We start from the raw sequence: 16,388 nt of genomic DNA on the forward strand, positions 1-16,388 counted from the left end.
GAAGCAAGTCTAGACTTTCCCGCAGGTTCAGCACTTCATTTGACCATGGTTAATCATGGAGATAATCAACAAATGCTTTTGTTTTTTATTTACATATATTTTTCTCCCTCTCACAAGGGCTCGTGACCGCCTCCCTGGTCTAGTGGTAGAGCGTCCGCCTGGAGAGCGGAAGGTCTGGGGTCTGATCCCCGACCACGTCATACCAAAAGACATTTAAAGATGGTACTTATTGTTACCCTGTTCGGGGCTAGGCATAAAGGGGCTAAAACAAGGACTGGTCGGCTCAGAGTCAGTATACACTTCGCTATATAAATGCAGTAATCTTAGATGCGACGTTAAACCAAATTTCACTTCACCTTACAAGGGCTTGTTTCCAATTTATATGTTTCTATCAAAATTACCTGTTTTCAGAGATTAAGTGTTAGTCTAGTCTAATATGAGATGGGACTGTTATGTCTTGCAGGGTGTGGTCAACCAGAAGCGTAATTCTGTTGTGATCTTCATAACACATACTTGAGAACCAGTTTTGCAAGGGTTGTGACCATCCGTTCACATTGCAGGTCCAGCTTTACAAGAGTAAGGAAGTCATGCCCTGGAGTGGGTCAATCTACCAATTAGTTCATACCTGACATAAAGTCAGTCTGACCTAGTATCAAGAACATTAACTCCAGAAACTCCCCATAACCTATGGCCGGTCTGTGAGGAGTCCCATCATTCAAACACCATCCCTCACTGTGATATCCATCAGGCTGGTCCTGCTACATTGCCTGGTCCAGTTGGTCTCTATAAACTTGCACATGCATAATAAGCTGGGTTAATGTGGTGAAGAAGATCCCTCACTGCCTCAGGATGGATTACTGGGCTTCTTTATTAGTCATAAAAGTTCATTCAGCTGCTCAGAATGTTTTGTGAACGTAAAAGGTATTAGGTCATGCTGATTTTACAGATTTTATGAGGTGGATGGGACAATGCTTCAGTGCCATAAATTGGGTCTGTGTGTCATTGGGCCAGGACTGCGGTGAGCTGGGGTCCTGTGTTTCCGAATGGTCATATCGTAAAGGAAAACTGGACATTTAGTTTTGTGTTGGACCATAATTATTTTACCAGTCTTGAAGCAAAGGTAGAACTTATCACAGTTTTCACAGTCTGCAACTTTAGCCTCTTGTCCAGTGTCTACAATTGCTTTCAAGGAGCCAAAGTTTTGAGAGTCAATTATGTAAGGACTAAACTCTTCTTGAAAGGACAAGTTGGGGCATGATTTGGAATTCTGGTGAGAAAAGGTTGCTTGGGTACCATGATTAGCAGCAGATAATCACAGGGATCTGCAACATTGTGGAACTCATATTGTTGTTCTCTATTTGAAAAGAAGTACCAGTAAGAGACCTCCAAGAACTTACATTCTACTTGAAAAAATACTTATCAGTCATTTTATGAAACATGAAAAATGGTTTTAGAACACATCTCACACACTCCCTCACTAACCACACACACCACGCCAGGCCATCCATGCCACCAAACATGCCACACCACGCCCACCAGCTCACCTGGGGTAGCCTTGTGGTTAAGGTGTTTGCTCATCACACCGAAAACCCGGGTTCGATTCCCCACATGGGTGCAATGTGTGAAGCCCATTTCTAGTGTCCCCTGCGTGGATATTGCTGGAATATTGCTAAATGCGACATAAAATCATACTAACTCACTCTTCCTTCACAGCATGTACGCTTCGCAGCATTATTTGGTCTCCTCATTCTCTACTTAGTCTAAGATGTGAAGCTGTTTTTGCCATATCACCTACCAATCTCGTTTTCAAGCATCTTCATGCGAATCCCATCAGAGTAATTTTAAAGGAGTTCATTCAGGCATGGTCTAGTGTGAGTCATTTCAGGGTGAATCTGACAATGTCAAATGTTTCCTGTTTTTTCTTGTGAGATGAGAATGTTAATATGGTGTACATGTGTATTGTTGAAAGAGAAATCATGACTCTAATTAAGTGTCTAGACAGATTTGATATATTTCTAAAATAAAATCTATGTGTCTGACACCTTTTTCTGCAGTGCTATTAACTTGTAGTTTTGATATATTCTTCAGTGTGCTGACAATAACCTATGTATTTTTTCTTGGGTATTTAATGCATGCATTCTGAAGAATTAACAGATCATCAAATTGATGTTTAACACTTGATGTGCTGAGTGATGTTATTATGACAAGGCAGTACAATAATATAACATTTCATGATGGTGTTGTATTGTGGTGTAATGATAAGGCGATGCAGTATTGTATCTTGATACGAGGCCCAGCTGCAATACATCGATTTACGAACACTGTATTGCAATTCATAAGATACATTTAACTACATGTTTTATTTGTATGAAAACATCTGATAATAACAGAAACTGGTCGACAACCAGCTTATGCAGATTCTCTAGTATTTCCTGTTTGGCTTTGAATAGCATAACATTCACTGAGTGCCCTCAACCAATATGTTTCCGCTACAGTATCCCATCTCGATCTCAAACAAATAATTCAGGGTTGTAATTCGCCTGCAAAAAAATGAATATCAATGTATGAAATGAAAGCACTGTATCGGGATATGAATCACCTTTCACCTCTGACCTCTGAAGATCTGGGGTAGAATAGGTCTTCGGCAGCCCATGCTTGCCGTAAAAGGCGACTATTCTTGTATAGGTGGTGATTAACGGGATCAGGTGGTCAGGCTCGCTGACTTGCTTGATGCATGTCATCGTATCCCAATTGAGTGGATGGATGCTCATGATGTCAATCACTGGATTGTCTGGTCCAGATTTGATTATTTACAGACCGCCGCAAATAGCTGGAATATTGCTGAGTCCAGCATTAAACACCATTACAGCTCTAGTGTTGTACATTGATATCATGGATACAGATTCACCTGAATCTACTGGTGATACTGTGTGGGGATCAGTTCCTGAAGCAGGTATTGAATGTGGGGATTTACCTAGATACAGGCAGGCTTACACCACCCACAGCAAGTCTTAGAAGTAGGACAAAAAGGATAGCTGCTAGATCTATAGCCTGTATGTCAGCTCAGATCAAAGTATACACATCTATATATTCCTTCAATATCTCGGCCTAGATGGACTGCTTGGTGAACGGTTGCTTGTATTAATCTTAGCATAGAGTTACCGAGATTTTCTGGCGAGATGAGTTCTGGTCAAATACACACTGGTATTTAGTAGCTGGTGAATGAAGGAGGCATTGTTGATGTGAATGGTGTGGAATTAGGATTCTGGTGTTGGGTTTACATCCTAATGATTGCAGGGAACGTGTGGTATAGGTAGTAGGAATGTGGGAGATCTAGTCACTTGAATGCACGCTGGATTTGCAACGTCTTCAAGTTCTGTATTCTAGGGTACATGGTTTGGGTGTGAGGTTCACATCATTGGTGCGTTGTGATTCAGCTGCAGAATTTAGAGTAAGAGTAACAGGTATGTGCTGTCCATGAACAGCATCAATGTATCAATGTTCAGGCCTTAGTTACTCCAACTTACTAAGGTATACGTCAGATTTATTTATTTATTTTTTTCGGGTGAGGGCACTGTTACGATCTTAGGGAAAAAAAGAATTACATTTACTGTTTGAACTATTAGTTCTCTTATTCAAATTTAAGAAAAATCCAGGGGCGGTCGGGTAGCCTAGTGGTTAAAGCGTTCGCTCGCCACGCCAAAGATCAGGGTTCGATTCCCAACATGGGTATTATGTGTGAAGCCCATTTCTGGTGTCCACTTCGTGATATTTGTTGGAATTTTGCTAAAAGCGGCGTAAAACCATACTCACTAAGTAAAATCAGTGTTAACACAGCGTTCTTGGACGGAAGGCGTGTCCAAAAGGTAGGGGTTCATGTGTAGTTCATGCTACGCATGCTCGTCAGTGTGCCATATCGACTCAACACATGCACTGTAGCTGTTCACTGGCCCAAACGAAAACCTTCCGCCCTGTTACCTATTGCATGGTCCATAGGTTGAATTTTCAGTGGGGGTCAGGGGTGGCCCAATTCCCTATGGTGCTGCAATTCGCTGAGCGGGTTCTTATCCTGGCACCTATGATAAAATTTCTCTGTTTGTCAGCTCCGTACCCGTGCTCATTGGTTTCACCAAAGTGATAATTGTCTGAGACCCACAGGAATCTATATATTCATAAGGTCAAAATAATTTTTAGATAGTACTATCAGAAGTGTCGTTTGCCTAGTGGTTAAAGTGTGCTCGTCACGCTGAAGACCCGGGTTTGACTCCCGACATGGGTACAATGTGTGAAGCCCATTTCTGGTGTCCCCTGCCGTGATATTGCTGGAATATTGCTAAAAGCGGTGTAAAACCATACTCACTCACTCACTCACTCAGAAGAGTCGGTAACTTTGAAAATTCCAACATTGGCAATGCCATACTGTTAACCTAAAGCTTAATCACTTGAACCCTTGATAGTTGTTCAATAATTTGTATTGAATATAAATCCTCTCTGGGATTAACTCAGCTCTGTGCCTTGGCCTGGCAGGGTTTCAATCAGAAGGGTCATAAATAACCACTGGTCTCGTTTTGCTGATTGCCACAGCTTTCAAATCTGGTCAGGTGCCAAATCCAATCTCTGTCAGTCCTCAGGTGTTAACGCAGGTGAGGTAGGGACACAGTTGCATTGGAATTAAAGAACGGAAATGCTTATATTCTGCAAATAAGTACTTCTACAGCGCCTTAGGATGCTTCCTGCTGATGCTGCACATTATTAATGATGATAACATCATTTCAAATAAATATGGAACAACTCACTTGACTTGACATATTTTATGTTAATTTCATAAGCTCCTTTGCTTTTCATTGCACAAATGCAACCAAAATACATTAATTTTTTATTGTTTTATTTGCTTCAATTGATATGAACAATTCTAGCCTTAGACATTTGTTTTAAATTGAACTGGTCTTAGAGGACTGGTGTAAACCTTATTTCTCTAGTCTTCAGAGTTTGAAGACAGTCCTGCCTGAACAAGACCGAAATGTTTGCCATGTCAGTTTTATTCAGTTCCAATTTATAGCAAAATTAAGTCATTGAGATTAGAATTAAAGCATTTAGATTAGAATTAAAGCCCTCAAATGCCACAGTCAATGAGGATGGCCAACATTTTATGTCAGCAGAATCTGGTATAAGTCTCAGGCTAGCAGACTAGCCTAAAGTTTGACGGCTGGATACTGTCAATATCATGGTTCCTTTGCCTGCGAGGGATCTGGTATGGACATATTAATGTGACAGGAGAATGCCACATGTATGTTGATAAGTTTTGGTCTGAACCTTCTCTGGGGGTCTTTGTCCATCTTTGTTTTTGATTGCATTGTTTACATAGAATGAGCTGTCAGGACCATTTGTGTTTGTGTACAGTTTGATAAACGATGTGGCTGAATAACTCCTGACTGTCCACTGGCCACACTTTAGAGATATGGAGAACTGTTGTGCCAGGCATGTGTTTGTCTGTAAATGGAAGGATCCAATTTCATAAGCGAATGAATAAATCCCAAGTTATTTTGTGGCATTTGGCCATTTATGAACTAGTTTCCTTTTGGGCTGATAATAGGATAATAGAATGGGTAGGGTTTGTGTTGTGTATGTGTTAATAAGAAAGCTTTAGGGGGGGAATCAGAAAGTGACCCTCTTAATTGTACACTGGATTGTGATAATAAATAACTAATGGTTTATGAAATACATTATTTTGAGTATTTTGCATCCTGCTTCTTGAAGTGACGTGAATATTTCAGACATTAAGGTATGCTGAAGAAAGAAGCAGTCTGCTGAAGCCTTTGGAGTCCGCTTGCCCAAATCATTCGATTTTACTGTTCTCATATGGCATTTATTAGGTGATCTAAGTAAGACTTAGGCAGACTGATGTATGTGTGTCTTCAGGTAATGCTGTGTAAACCAAGACAATAAATGGTCGTTATTTACATGATTTAAATTAAATAATCACTCTTAATTCATCTGAATGCTGTTATGGAAGTTTGGAAATAGAAAATGTCAGTAGACATTATTACTGCCATATTTCAAATTGTGATAATAACATTACACACACATTTTGGTAATTCCCAGTGCTCTAAATGAGTTTAATTCAGTAATAATCATCAACTTGAGTACAGAGCCACCAAGGATTTTAGAGGGAGTACGTCACACATCACTTCAAAGCAATAAGAAGAGCTCTATGATGTATGGCTATAAAAATATAAGCTTCCTCATTCAGACATTTATTGTGTTGACCTGCTTCCGCTCTACTGTTTGAATGCCTGTTGTATGTTGAATATGTAACGGAACTTTCAGCACTGATTTGAGACAAATTAGAAAGGGAATTTTCCCCTAATGGATGAAGAAACATACAAACCGAATTACCTTTTTTAAACAATATTATGTTTCCACTTAATATTTGTATGGGTCTTTTCCTGTTTCATTCAACTTGAATTTAGATCAGTATTTTTTAAAGATGTCTTCTAAGTTCCTCGTGACAACAAAGGCAGATTTTCTTGGTGGTAAATTGATTTAAATCACCTGCCAAAAAACTTTGTCTGACATATTGAAATGTGTCTGCCCTGTCAATTTTGCCAGTCTGTTAATCTGTCTTTGTAGAATTTTGATGTTTTCCTACATTCCTCATGCTTGAATAGTTCCTATCGTCACCTAAACGGTGAACCTTGATTATGCATAGACGAATGTTCTGGGTCACTTGACACACATAGACAATATTCCTTTAGGCTTGTAATTTGACCCACACCATGAAATTCAATTACTGTCCTGTATTCTGTATGTAGGTTTTTAGTGTGAGTTCTAAACATGTTTGTTCTCCCTCAAAGAACTGGCAACGGTCTGTTCGCGAGGCACGTCTACTTGTTTGGAATTTATTGCTGCATTGTCAGCTCCCTGTCGTAACGGTAGGCACGAGGACATCAAACGGTCTTAAAGTGGAGGACTCCACCTGACATCACCTTCCTGTTTCCATATCACCGAACTGGGTTTATTGTCAACACGATGATGAATTGTCCACACCCTTGTCCGTCTCTAGCTCCAGGGGCTGGGAAGTCTTAGTAGAAAATAAACAGGTTATAAATTCTTGGGGTCCTTTCACAATCCTGTGTTTAATTTTGTCTATTTCCCTTTCTTAAAATCTACCCATTAAGACCTTAAGTTCTTCATTTGATAGATCCTTTTTTAAGTGGTGAATCATGGCAAAGAATTCATGGTTTGGGCTGATTTAAGGAGAGCGTAGTAGTTTATGGTTTTGAAACAAAGCTAAGAGATACAGTTTGTTTTCTATTTTGGTGTTAAGTGTTTTTCTGTCCATACACTTCTGGCAGCAGACTGAGGCACTCATGAAGGGACATAGACGTCTCCACACTGCATTGTCTCGCTTCTGCTGTGCAGGTGCATATGTTATTGGCTTCATCACTTCGGATGCGTGGATTGACTTACGACAATAATACCATACTTTACATTTGCCATGTATTCTTTGAAATATTTATGACAATTTTCAACATCTTTTTTTCTTCTTTGAATAATTCTAAGAAATTATTATTTCTGTAATAGTTTTGTATATCCATGACAGATATTGTGTCCACTAGCCCAAACTTGGTTCTGGCATCATTTTCAGTTTTACGTGGACTATCCTGAACCAGGTTTTTGTTTGATTTTGTGTAACACCATACTCAGCACTATTCCAACAGTATTCCACCTATATGATGTTGGTCTGTGAATAGTTGAGTCTGGACCAGACAATCCAATGATTGATATCTTGAGCATCAGTCCATGCAATTGAGATATGTTGATATGCAGTCAACCAAGTCACCGAGCCTCCGACAACTGATCCATTTCGTAGTCTCTGATGACCAGCATAGGTTGTTGGAGATCTATATTCTTACCTGGAACCCCCACAGGTCTGAAGGTATGCCAAGAGAAATTTACCCAGACTTTAGAATAGGGGTGTTTTTGAAGTTTAGACACTTGATGAGAGTGAACTGTGACCTGGCACATGTTCTGGAGGTCCTGCTGCTGCTAGACTCATCTTACTGCCCCCTCCATTGTCTTCCACCACATCCCTCACACTGTTTATATGTCTTAGAAAATTGGAAAGTTCATCTAGCAGGGCAGAGTCTAAAGATACAGTGTATGGTCTCAGAGAAGGGTCATGCTGGCATCAATGTCCATGGCGTTCCATCTGTACGACTTGTTTTATGATTAAGCAACCCTCCACATGCCCTGACCATCCTGTATATTTATTTTCCTATTTACGATAGCCAAAATACAGTGGCAAGGCAGGTATTTGAAATAGGGTGGTTGATGAGTTACCTACCACTGGCTCATCATAAGCTGATGGTCTGTCAACACTGTGATAATTGCTTCTTTCAAGGGGGGTCAGTTTGCCATCATCCTACACGGAGTGGGGAGATGGATGTCTTACCTTCGGTTTACTTTCCTGGCAGATTGTTCTTTGTGTTGGGTGGCATCATCCATCACTCACCTTGATGTATGGAGGCAAAGTTTTCAGCCTATTTCATGAAGAACTGCCACACAGTCATCCAGAAACCCCCCAAAACATTAATTAACTATCTTATTTTCCTCAGCATTAAATTCTTGCTGTGAATAGTTGCACAATTGCTGATACAGCATAAAACAGTATTCTTTCATTAGGCCTGACGTTTGTTTGGATTGGTTTACGGATCTGCTGACATTAATAATTGAAATTCAGAAAAAAATACATCAGAATGACAAGGGTTTTTTATACCGGTGACAGTAAAGACTGCTTTCACGATGAAAATGAAAAGCTGTCAGATTTGAGATTTATAATATTCAAAAGGAACCAAACCAGGCCAAGATGTTTTTTTTGTAACCAACTTTCAAATCAACCTTTAAATTAATTTGAAAAAAATCTGTACAATGCTTTTATTTTTTATTGTTTTTCAACCTTCCAAAATTTTTCACTCTCGAAAATTAACAAAATTAAACTTAAAAATATTCTGTGCCTGAAGATATGAAAACCTGAAAAGGCCTTTGAAAGAAAGCGGTCTGAATAATTGGCTTTCAAAAATATGGTGAGTACCGTAGCCCTGTGTAAGAGATAAACAATGAGCTGACTGTAAGTGTTAGATACTGATAATGAATGGTACAATCCATGTTATATATAAGAAAAAGAATATGGATCATCTGCCAGAGCTTTTCTCCAGATCAAATGATATTTCACAAGAATGTCCCTTAAATAACTGATTATATCACCCTGAAGGATGCCATGAACACTAAATGATTTGCCCCCCAACTCTTGGCTAGATTTCTTGTTGACTTTCTGCAATATATTGTACTGTGAACTGACGTCATGACAGGGTTGGGAATAGCATCGTTGAAGGAGAGGTTAGGAAGGGGGTTTAGGTAAATACTTGCAATAGAAAGCAACAAAAAACCTCACTCAGGAGTTGTTTTCTTTATCTTATCAGTCCTCGCGATCAAACTTATTACAGGGGACGAAGGTACGAGGCGATTGTGCTCTCACCGGAAACATGTAGGTGCAGGATTGTGAACTGCTGGCTGATCATAACCAAGAAACAATCCCTGTAAGTGATTTTACAACTGCTTGCAACAGTATCTGCCTGATGTGAGCTCAGTGGATTGTCCCCCAGCGATTTGGGTAGCCAGAAGGAAAAATAACACATGCTTACACTCAACTTTTTCAATTACTCTATTTTTAGCTGTCGTTGTAGGTTTAATTTTGCCAGTTTCCATCTGGGTTTTACCCTCAGTTTGTGCATAAAGCAGAACTTGATATCTAAATCATTGCCTCATGTTTTCTGACTTAGTATGTCTGGTTGTCTGCACTGCGATGGCTTCTAGGGGCTGTGTACTTGGGCCAAATTGGTATTCAAGCCTGCAGAATTGACTCAATGGTTTGATGCTGCATGAGTTATGGAGAGCAATGAATAGCTTTACCTATCTGTAATTGACAACATATGAAATCCATTTGTATTTATGAGTCTTGTGAAGGTAATTGCTGCTTCTCATGTGGCTATCGACCTGCTTCCTTTCAGTGATTAACCTGAGGGTGAATATGTACCGTGGGTGATGTATACCATATGATATTACTGAAAGACTAGGCTTCACAATCCTTGTACAGCATGACCCTGGGGAGAAATAATTATGAAGACTTAATGGTCTGTTATTGATGTGATACCATCGTTTAAAAGGCATGACCGTGTGTGATATAGATGTGATGTTCACACTGATGAGGTTTGAAATTTAACTTAAAACTTAGAAATTATTTCATATTTCATCAAAATTGAAGGAAATAAGCCGAAGGTAACTCTAAATGAGATATTAAATAATAAAAGAGTCTAATTCTGTCACTACTATGAATTCTGTACAAGGAAAATCTCATTTTTTAGCACTATTGATGACATACAGGCTAGCTATTTAATTTAAAATTTAAATTATTTCATATTTCATATTTCATCAAATTTGAAGGAAATAAGGTAACTGGCCTGTGAAGATCTGGGGTAGAATACGTCTTCAGCAACCCTGCTTGCCATAAGAGGCGACTAACGGGATCAGTGGTCAGACTCGCTGACTTGGTTGATGCATGTCATCGATCCCAATTGTGTGGATCGATGCTCATGATGTCAATCACGGGATTGTCTGGTCCAGACTCTATTACTTACAGACCGCCGTCATATAGCTGGAATATTGCTGAGTGCGGCGTTAAACAACAAACCAACAACAACAAATAAGGTAACTCTAAGTGAGATATTAAATAATAAAAGAGTCTAATTCGGTCATAACTATGAATTCTATACAAGGGAAATTTCATTTTTTAGCACTTGTATGAATATTGATGACATACAGGCTAGCTATTAAAAAGATAATTCTTAGTCTAATAGTTTTGTGACATCTAATACTAAGTGGAAGATCAAACAGATTAAAACTATGGTAACTTACCTCTTTCCTGGAGTGACTCAGTGATGTGAACTGGTAGATGTACAACTTGCCTAGTGTTTCATGAGTCGTGTATTTTGTACAGGCAGCATATAATCACCAATAATACCAGCATGTACACGTCATAAGTAACGATGACTCGCTGGCTGTAATTAGCTCAAGGTGTGATGAGACAAAAGGAGGGGGTGGGGTTGGGAGTAGGGGGAGGGGCCAAGAGATATTCTATCCCCATCAGGCGGGTGTAACTTGACCCCCAGCCCTGACATGCTCTGTTACAGTTCTCCCCATTATACAGTAACCTCCAGGATAAGAGCCCAAAACTGACGGTTTTACTTCCAGATAACTAGTTTAGAGAACACATACTTCTGCTGCGTGTCATGTGTGATTACAACATCGGGTTAATCATATGGGAGAGTATACGTTCCGCCAATGGCACTATAGCGAGGGAGTCATGCCTGCCTCATCTGCTTCTGCACATGCCTCTGTCTTGTCTTGTCTCAAAATTTCACTATCATCTGAAAGCCTGCAATCTCTTGGCCCCCCTCTTGGCAGTAGCAAATACACGTTCTTGCAGCAGTTGGGATTTTACTAGTTTGATACAGGATTTACTTTTGATTCTTGGAATTTTGGTGTGGATGTGAAGTTTGGAACTTTTTTTGACAGTCGTGAGATGAATCTGTTGCCAGGCAGAATCTTGATAGGGAGGCATGAACTGTTTTGAAATTTGAGACAAAGACCTGGCCAGTGCCGATGCTGCTTTGCTCTGAACTAAAGGAAAACTTTCGTTGGAACCACACCAGTTGAAGTCACTTTGAGATACACTCAAGTTCTTTGAAGATTTTCTCCAAAAATGAAAGTTAATCCTTCGTTGGAAGTTTTGTGTGTATTCTGAAAGGATATAGTTGACGATTCGCTCTGGATATACCCTGTTCCTAGACACAGATATACACCAAGGGAAAACAGAAGGAGTAGCCAAGGGTTCCATTTACCAACTTATGGCAGCAAAGATTGCACTATGGTTTCGATAAAAGAGAAAATAGTTCAGAAGTACCGTTCTTTGTTCCCAACTCGCAATGCTAGAGGTAAGAGGACCCTAGAACTGCCCAGACAGTTCTGGGCTACAGATCTCAGCTGACTGCTTATCAACATTGTTCAGCAAGATTATTTACAGAATTTTTACAGGAAATTTTGTATAAATTGAAATTTGTTTTCGATTTTATATTTATTATTCACAAAATTTTTTCTGATATGAGTAACGACAACCCATAACATTACATATGAAGAACTTGTATTTACTTACGATATTTTGGAACGTATTGCTTTGTATGATCGTGTCCATTTTTATGGTTGTTATTTGTTATTTGGTTGATCGTAGATGCAGAGTTTTAACATTGGATGATGAGAGCAATGCTGACTTAGCAGTATTCATGTTTAGAGGTTGTATTCACAGTTGTAAAGGCTTCTAAATGGCCTGTGTACACAGAACCAAGTTTTGACTGTAGTTCTGTTTTGGATGATGATGATGATGATGATGATGATGATGATGATGAATATATGAGTGCCCAGTGTTCGTGAATCAGCAGGTCCACACTAGATCATCACGAAGGAGGATAAGTTTGCTGAAAGGACTGTCTATTTGTACAGACACGTTCGTTCAGTAATGTCTTAATGTTAATCACAAGTAAATATCCTTTCACTGACTCCGCAAGATAGGTCTTAATTTAGAAACCTGTAGACAGAGACCCCCTGTTTCTCTGGGGCTTCCATGATTCACCTTTGGATTCGCAGAGTAATAGTAAAACATTTCTGTTCTTGTTCTGTTGAATTTGTGTAAGTTTCAATGATCCTCTGGATGTCTTAACAGGTATTTTTCTGACAGGAGAATGTGTTGGGCTCTACCTAGCTGAACATTTGCCAGGAGGAAGGTAGTCAGTGTTTCATTCAGACCAGTTAGCCTGGGCTAGTGCCAGCTGTGGGCGCCGGCATCATGATGTATGCCTGGTTATCCCCTATCTCTGTGGCACTCATAACATATGCTGTGGAGGAGTTTAGTTGATGTTTACAACGCTGGAACTTTGCAAGGTTTTTGTGGAGTATTTACAGAAAATATTGACACAACAGTGACATCTTGTAGATATCTGCCCTTCTGTAATGTAGAGGGAAAACTTTGATGCGTTTATTTGGATGTAGGGCGCATTGATACACAGTCTTGATGATATCTTTATTGAGGTTGGATATGAGCTAGTTTCGGTGTGTGATTTGAGGTCCTGCATTTACGTACGATGTGAGTTCAGAATAGATTCTTTATGTGTGCAGCTCCTAGATACTTTCAGAGTCATGTTGATGACATAGTCATCTGTACTGGTAGTATCTTTACAACTTGTTTAAATACTTCTTGCTTGGTAAGGGGGCACGGGTGGCCCAGTGGTCTAAGGCGCCGGTATTCGCTGTGCAGAGTTGCATCCCTTGGGCACGCCAGAAACCTATGATTTTGGGCTCAAATACCGGTTCGCCTGATTATGTTTCTAGGTTTGTCAGCACCATACCCGTGCTCGTGGGTTTCACCAAAGTGGTAAATGTCTGAGACCTGCATCACTTCGGGCTTTCCTCCCACATTAAGCTGACACGCCGTGATATAACTGGAATAATGATAAACGCGGCGTTAAACCCAACTCACTCACTCATGCTTGGTTGTCATGCAGGTGAAATTAAGAAAGATGATAGTGGCAGAAGATGAAGATGAAAAAAGATTGACTCTGTATACATTCCATTGTCAGGCTAGAAAAATGATAATAATAAATTCACACTTTCTCCTACCATTGTATTTGTGAAGATACCATACACTGTACACTCTTAATGGTCTGTACAATCAGAAGGCATTGCTACAGACCTACTTACCTCAATGTAAACACAAAAACACCAAAGCAGTTCAGTTGTAATTTAACTTTAAATAAACATGCAGTTGTTTTTGTTTGTATAGTATCACTGTACTGGATCCTACTCAAAGACTAGCATGCACATAACCTAAATCTTTCCCCAAAGTGTTTCCCCATGGTGGACAAAGCCAGGAAGCTTACTTGCATATTTTGAAGATGAGAAAAAACAGCTGTTGTAGCCATTTGGCGAGGCCTCCAGGAACCAGGAAGTGAGAGTGCTTACTTGACATGTGGCCACATTTGTCTACAGTAGGTCAGCCTGGAATCCCTCCCAGCTGCTGGCATCATTTTAACTGTTATACACCCGAAAGGAGAGAGCCTCTGTCAATACTGCCATAATTATGTACACTCTAGTATTAGTTGTAGGTAAATATGCTTCATTTGCTGGGTGGAGGCCAGGCTCTTTTGGGGTGGAGGGACATGAGTGATGATAGAACATTTGGTACTGGTAATTGTGTGTGTGTGTGTGTGTGTGTGTGTGTGTGTGTGTGTGAACAGGCCCTTAGGGGTTTCTGCTATAGTATGTGATACACAGACCCTCTAAACAGGTGGGGCAGGGCTACAGACAGATATTGGAGACAGACAAAATATCCCAAAAGAAAACTGAATTTGTCAGTTTTGTAATTTGAATATGGTTGAAGATGACTTTCACGTTATCTTAAAATGTCCATTCTATGATAATACAAGAAAGCCACATATATCCCCCAAATATATGATTTTTTAAAATTTTGAACAGTTCTGTTTTCCTATGATGCATACTATTAATATAATTGTTAAAAGTTTGTCCAAATTCTGTAAAAGAGCTATTTTGATCCAAAAACATTCTTGTTAACATCGTATAAACTGTACATGGTTATCCACTACTTATCTTAACCTTAATATTATGTAATCAATATGTATGTGGGGCTTTGGCCTTGACTGCAATAAACTAAATTGATTGAACTAAATAAAATCTCCCAAGTTTATCATTGAATTCCAAAAGGGATTGTATGAGAACATCTGATGATTGCTTAAGGTTTGAGTAAATAGTTTAGTCATGATGAAATGGGTTAAAGTATCAACAAAAGCTTAAATCCTGCTCCGTCTGAATGTTAGGTTAGGATGAATTTTTGTAGTATCTTGGTATAATAGCTTTTGACATGTGTTCAGAAACTTGAACACATCTTTGAAGTGGTCTTTATCAATTATTACAGTTGGCTTTGCATGAAATTCCTTGGCCATTATGGTTGTGTTACTATTGAAGATATTATGATGGCATTTCCGTGATGCAGAATCTTTCCCAATTCGAAAACATATTTAATCTGAACAGGTGTTGGGTTTCCTTTTCATATAGTGTTTTGATGTTAATAATGATACGTATTATCTGCTTGGTATTAACAGGTGCACAACTTTCTAGATAGATGATGATATTTTTTTTATTCATTGATACTAACAGATAAAAGAACAAGTTTCTTGCAGTGTTTCCTTCTAATTCGGTGAAACTATAGCTTGTTCTTGAGTCAGAGTAATCATATGAAAATGCTGGAATAGGGAATGGAATTTGCTAACTGTATTCCTTGTACACTGCATGTGTAATCTTTGAGGAGCAAGGATGAAGAATTCAAAGGTTTGCTGTAGTCAGTTAGTGAGTGGTGTTAATGGTTGTGAACTGAATGATCTGAGATAATGGATGTAGAACATGGGGAGGTCTTGTCTCTCGTCCAGAGTGATTCATCGATGTGGGTTAGTTCCCCTGACTGTTTGTTGGGACTGAGATAACCTGTATGGGCGATCAGATCTTGATGCTGGTCAGACAACTTCACTCCTGTCTGCTCCACTGGGATTCTAGGTCAGATCAGTCTGCACCACCCCAAGCTGTACAGGATACATTCGAAGCTTGTTCTCCATAGGGAATCCATGGAAGAATAGATCCCCATGCAGTGCCCTATGCTGTGCTCGCCTTAGCAAGACCACAGAAGAAGAGATCCCCAGCACTGAATGCTAGTCTCCCCATAGGGAGTCCACGGAAGAATATATCCTCAGTACTCCATGCTTGACACACTAAAAAATGGTCGGAGGAGCACGATGTCAATCATTGTTCTTAATACCGACCACTCATTTGCATTGTTCAAATCTAATTTAGCTGTAATATTGCTTTACATGTGAAGTTCTGGGTTAGAATAGGTCTTCATCATCCCATGCTTGCCGTAAAAGGCGACTAATGGGATCGGGTGGTCAAGCTCGCTGACTTGATTGATGCATGTCAACGTATCCCAATTGTTTAGATCGATGCTCATGATGTCAATCACTGGATTGTATGGTCCAGACTTGATTATTCAGAGACTGCTGTCATGAGCTTGAACATTACTGAGTGCGGCGTAATTAACAAATGTAATATTGCTGACTCAGCTTAAAACAGCACTACTGGTTAGTGTCTTCAGGTTAGTCTGTTATGATCATAGTTATCATTGTGGAATGTAAGCATCGATGGTACGCATCTGA

General features: G+C 39.6%; 1 protein-coding gene across 22 annotated transcripts in view; it reads left to right on the plus strand.

Annotated features, from left to right (window-relative positions):
• The window catches only part of LOC139463825 (CLIP-associating protein 1-like), a 149,266-nt gene that overhangs the window by 76,295 nt on the left and 56,583 nt on the right, over nt 1-16,388 (plus strand). The window contains exon 1 of one of the 22 annotated variants that reach the window (XM_071245193.1): nt 11,480-12,053. The exons of the other annotated variants lie outside the window; for them this stretch is intronic. Coding sequence (XP_071101294.1) covers nt 11,987-12,053 — 67 coding nt within the window. The 5' untranslated portion in view covers nt 11,480-11,986. Of the gene's footprint in view, nt 1-11,479; nt 12,054-16,388 lie in introns of those variants that run through there. 22 annotated transcript variants of the gene reach the window in all.

Source organism: Haliotis cracherodii, unplaced genomic scaffold (genome assembly GCF_022045235.1).
Source record: "Haliotis cracherodii isolate W230 unplaced genomic scaffold, xgHalCrac1.p SCAF_16, whole genome shotgun sequence".
NCBI classification, from domain to species: Eukaryota; Metazoa; Mollusca; class Gastropoda; order Lepetellida; family Haliotidae; genus Haliotis; species Haliotis cracherodii.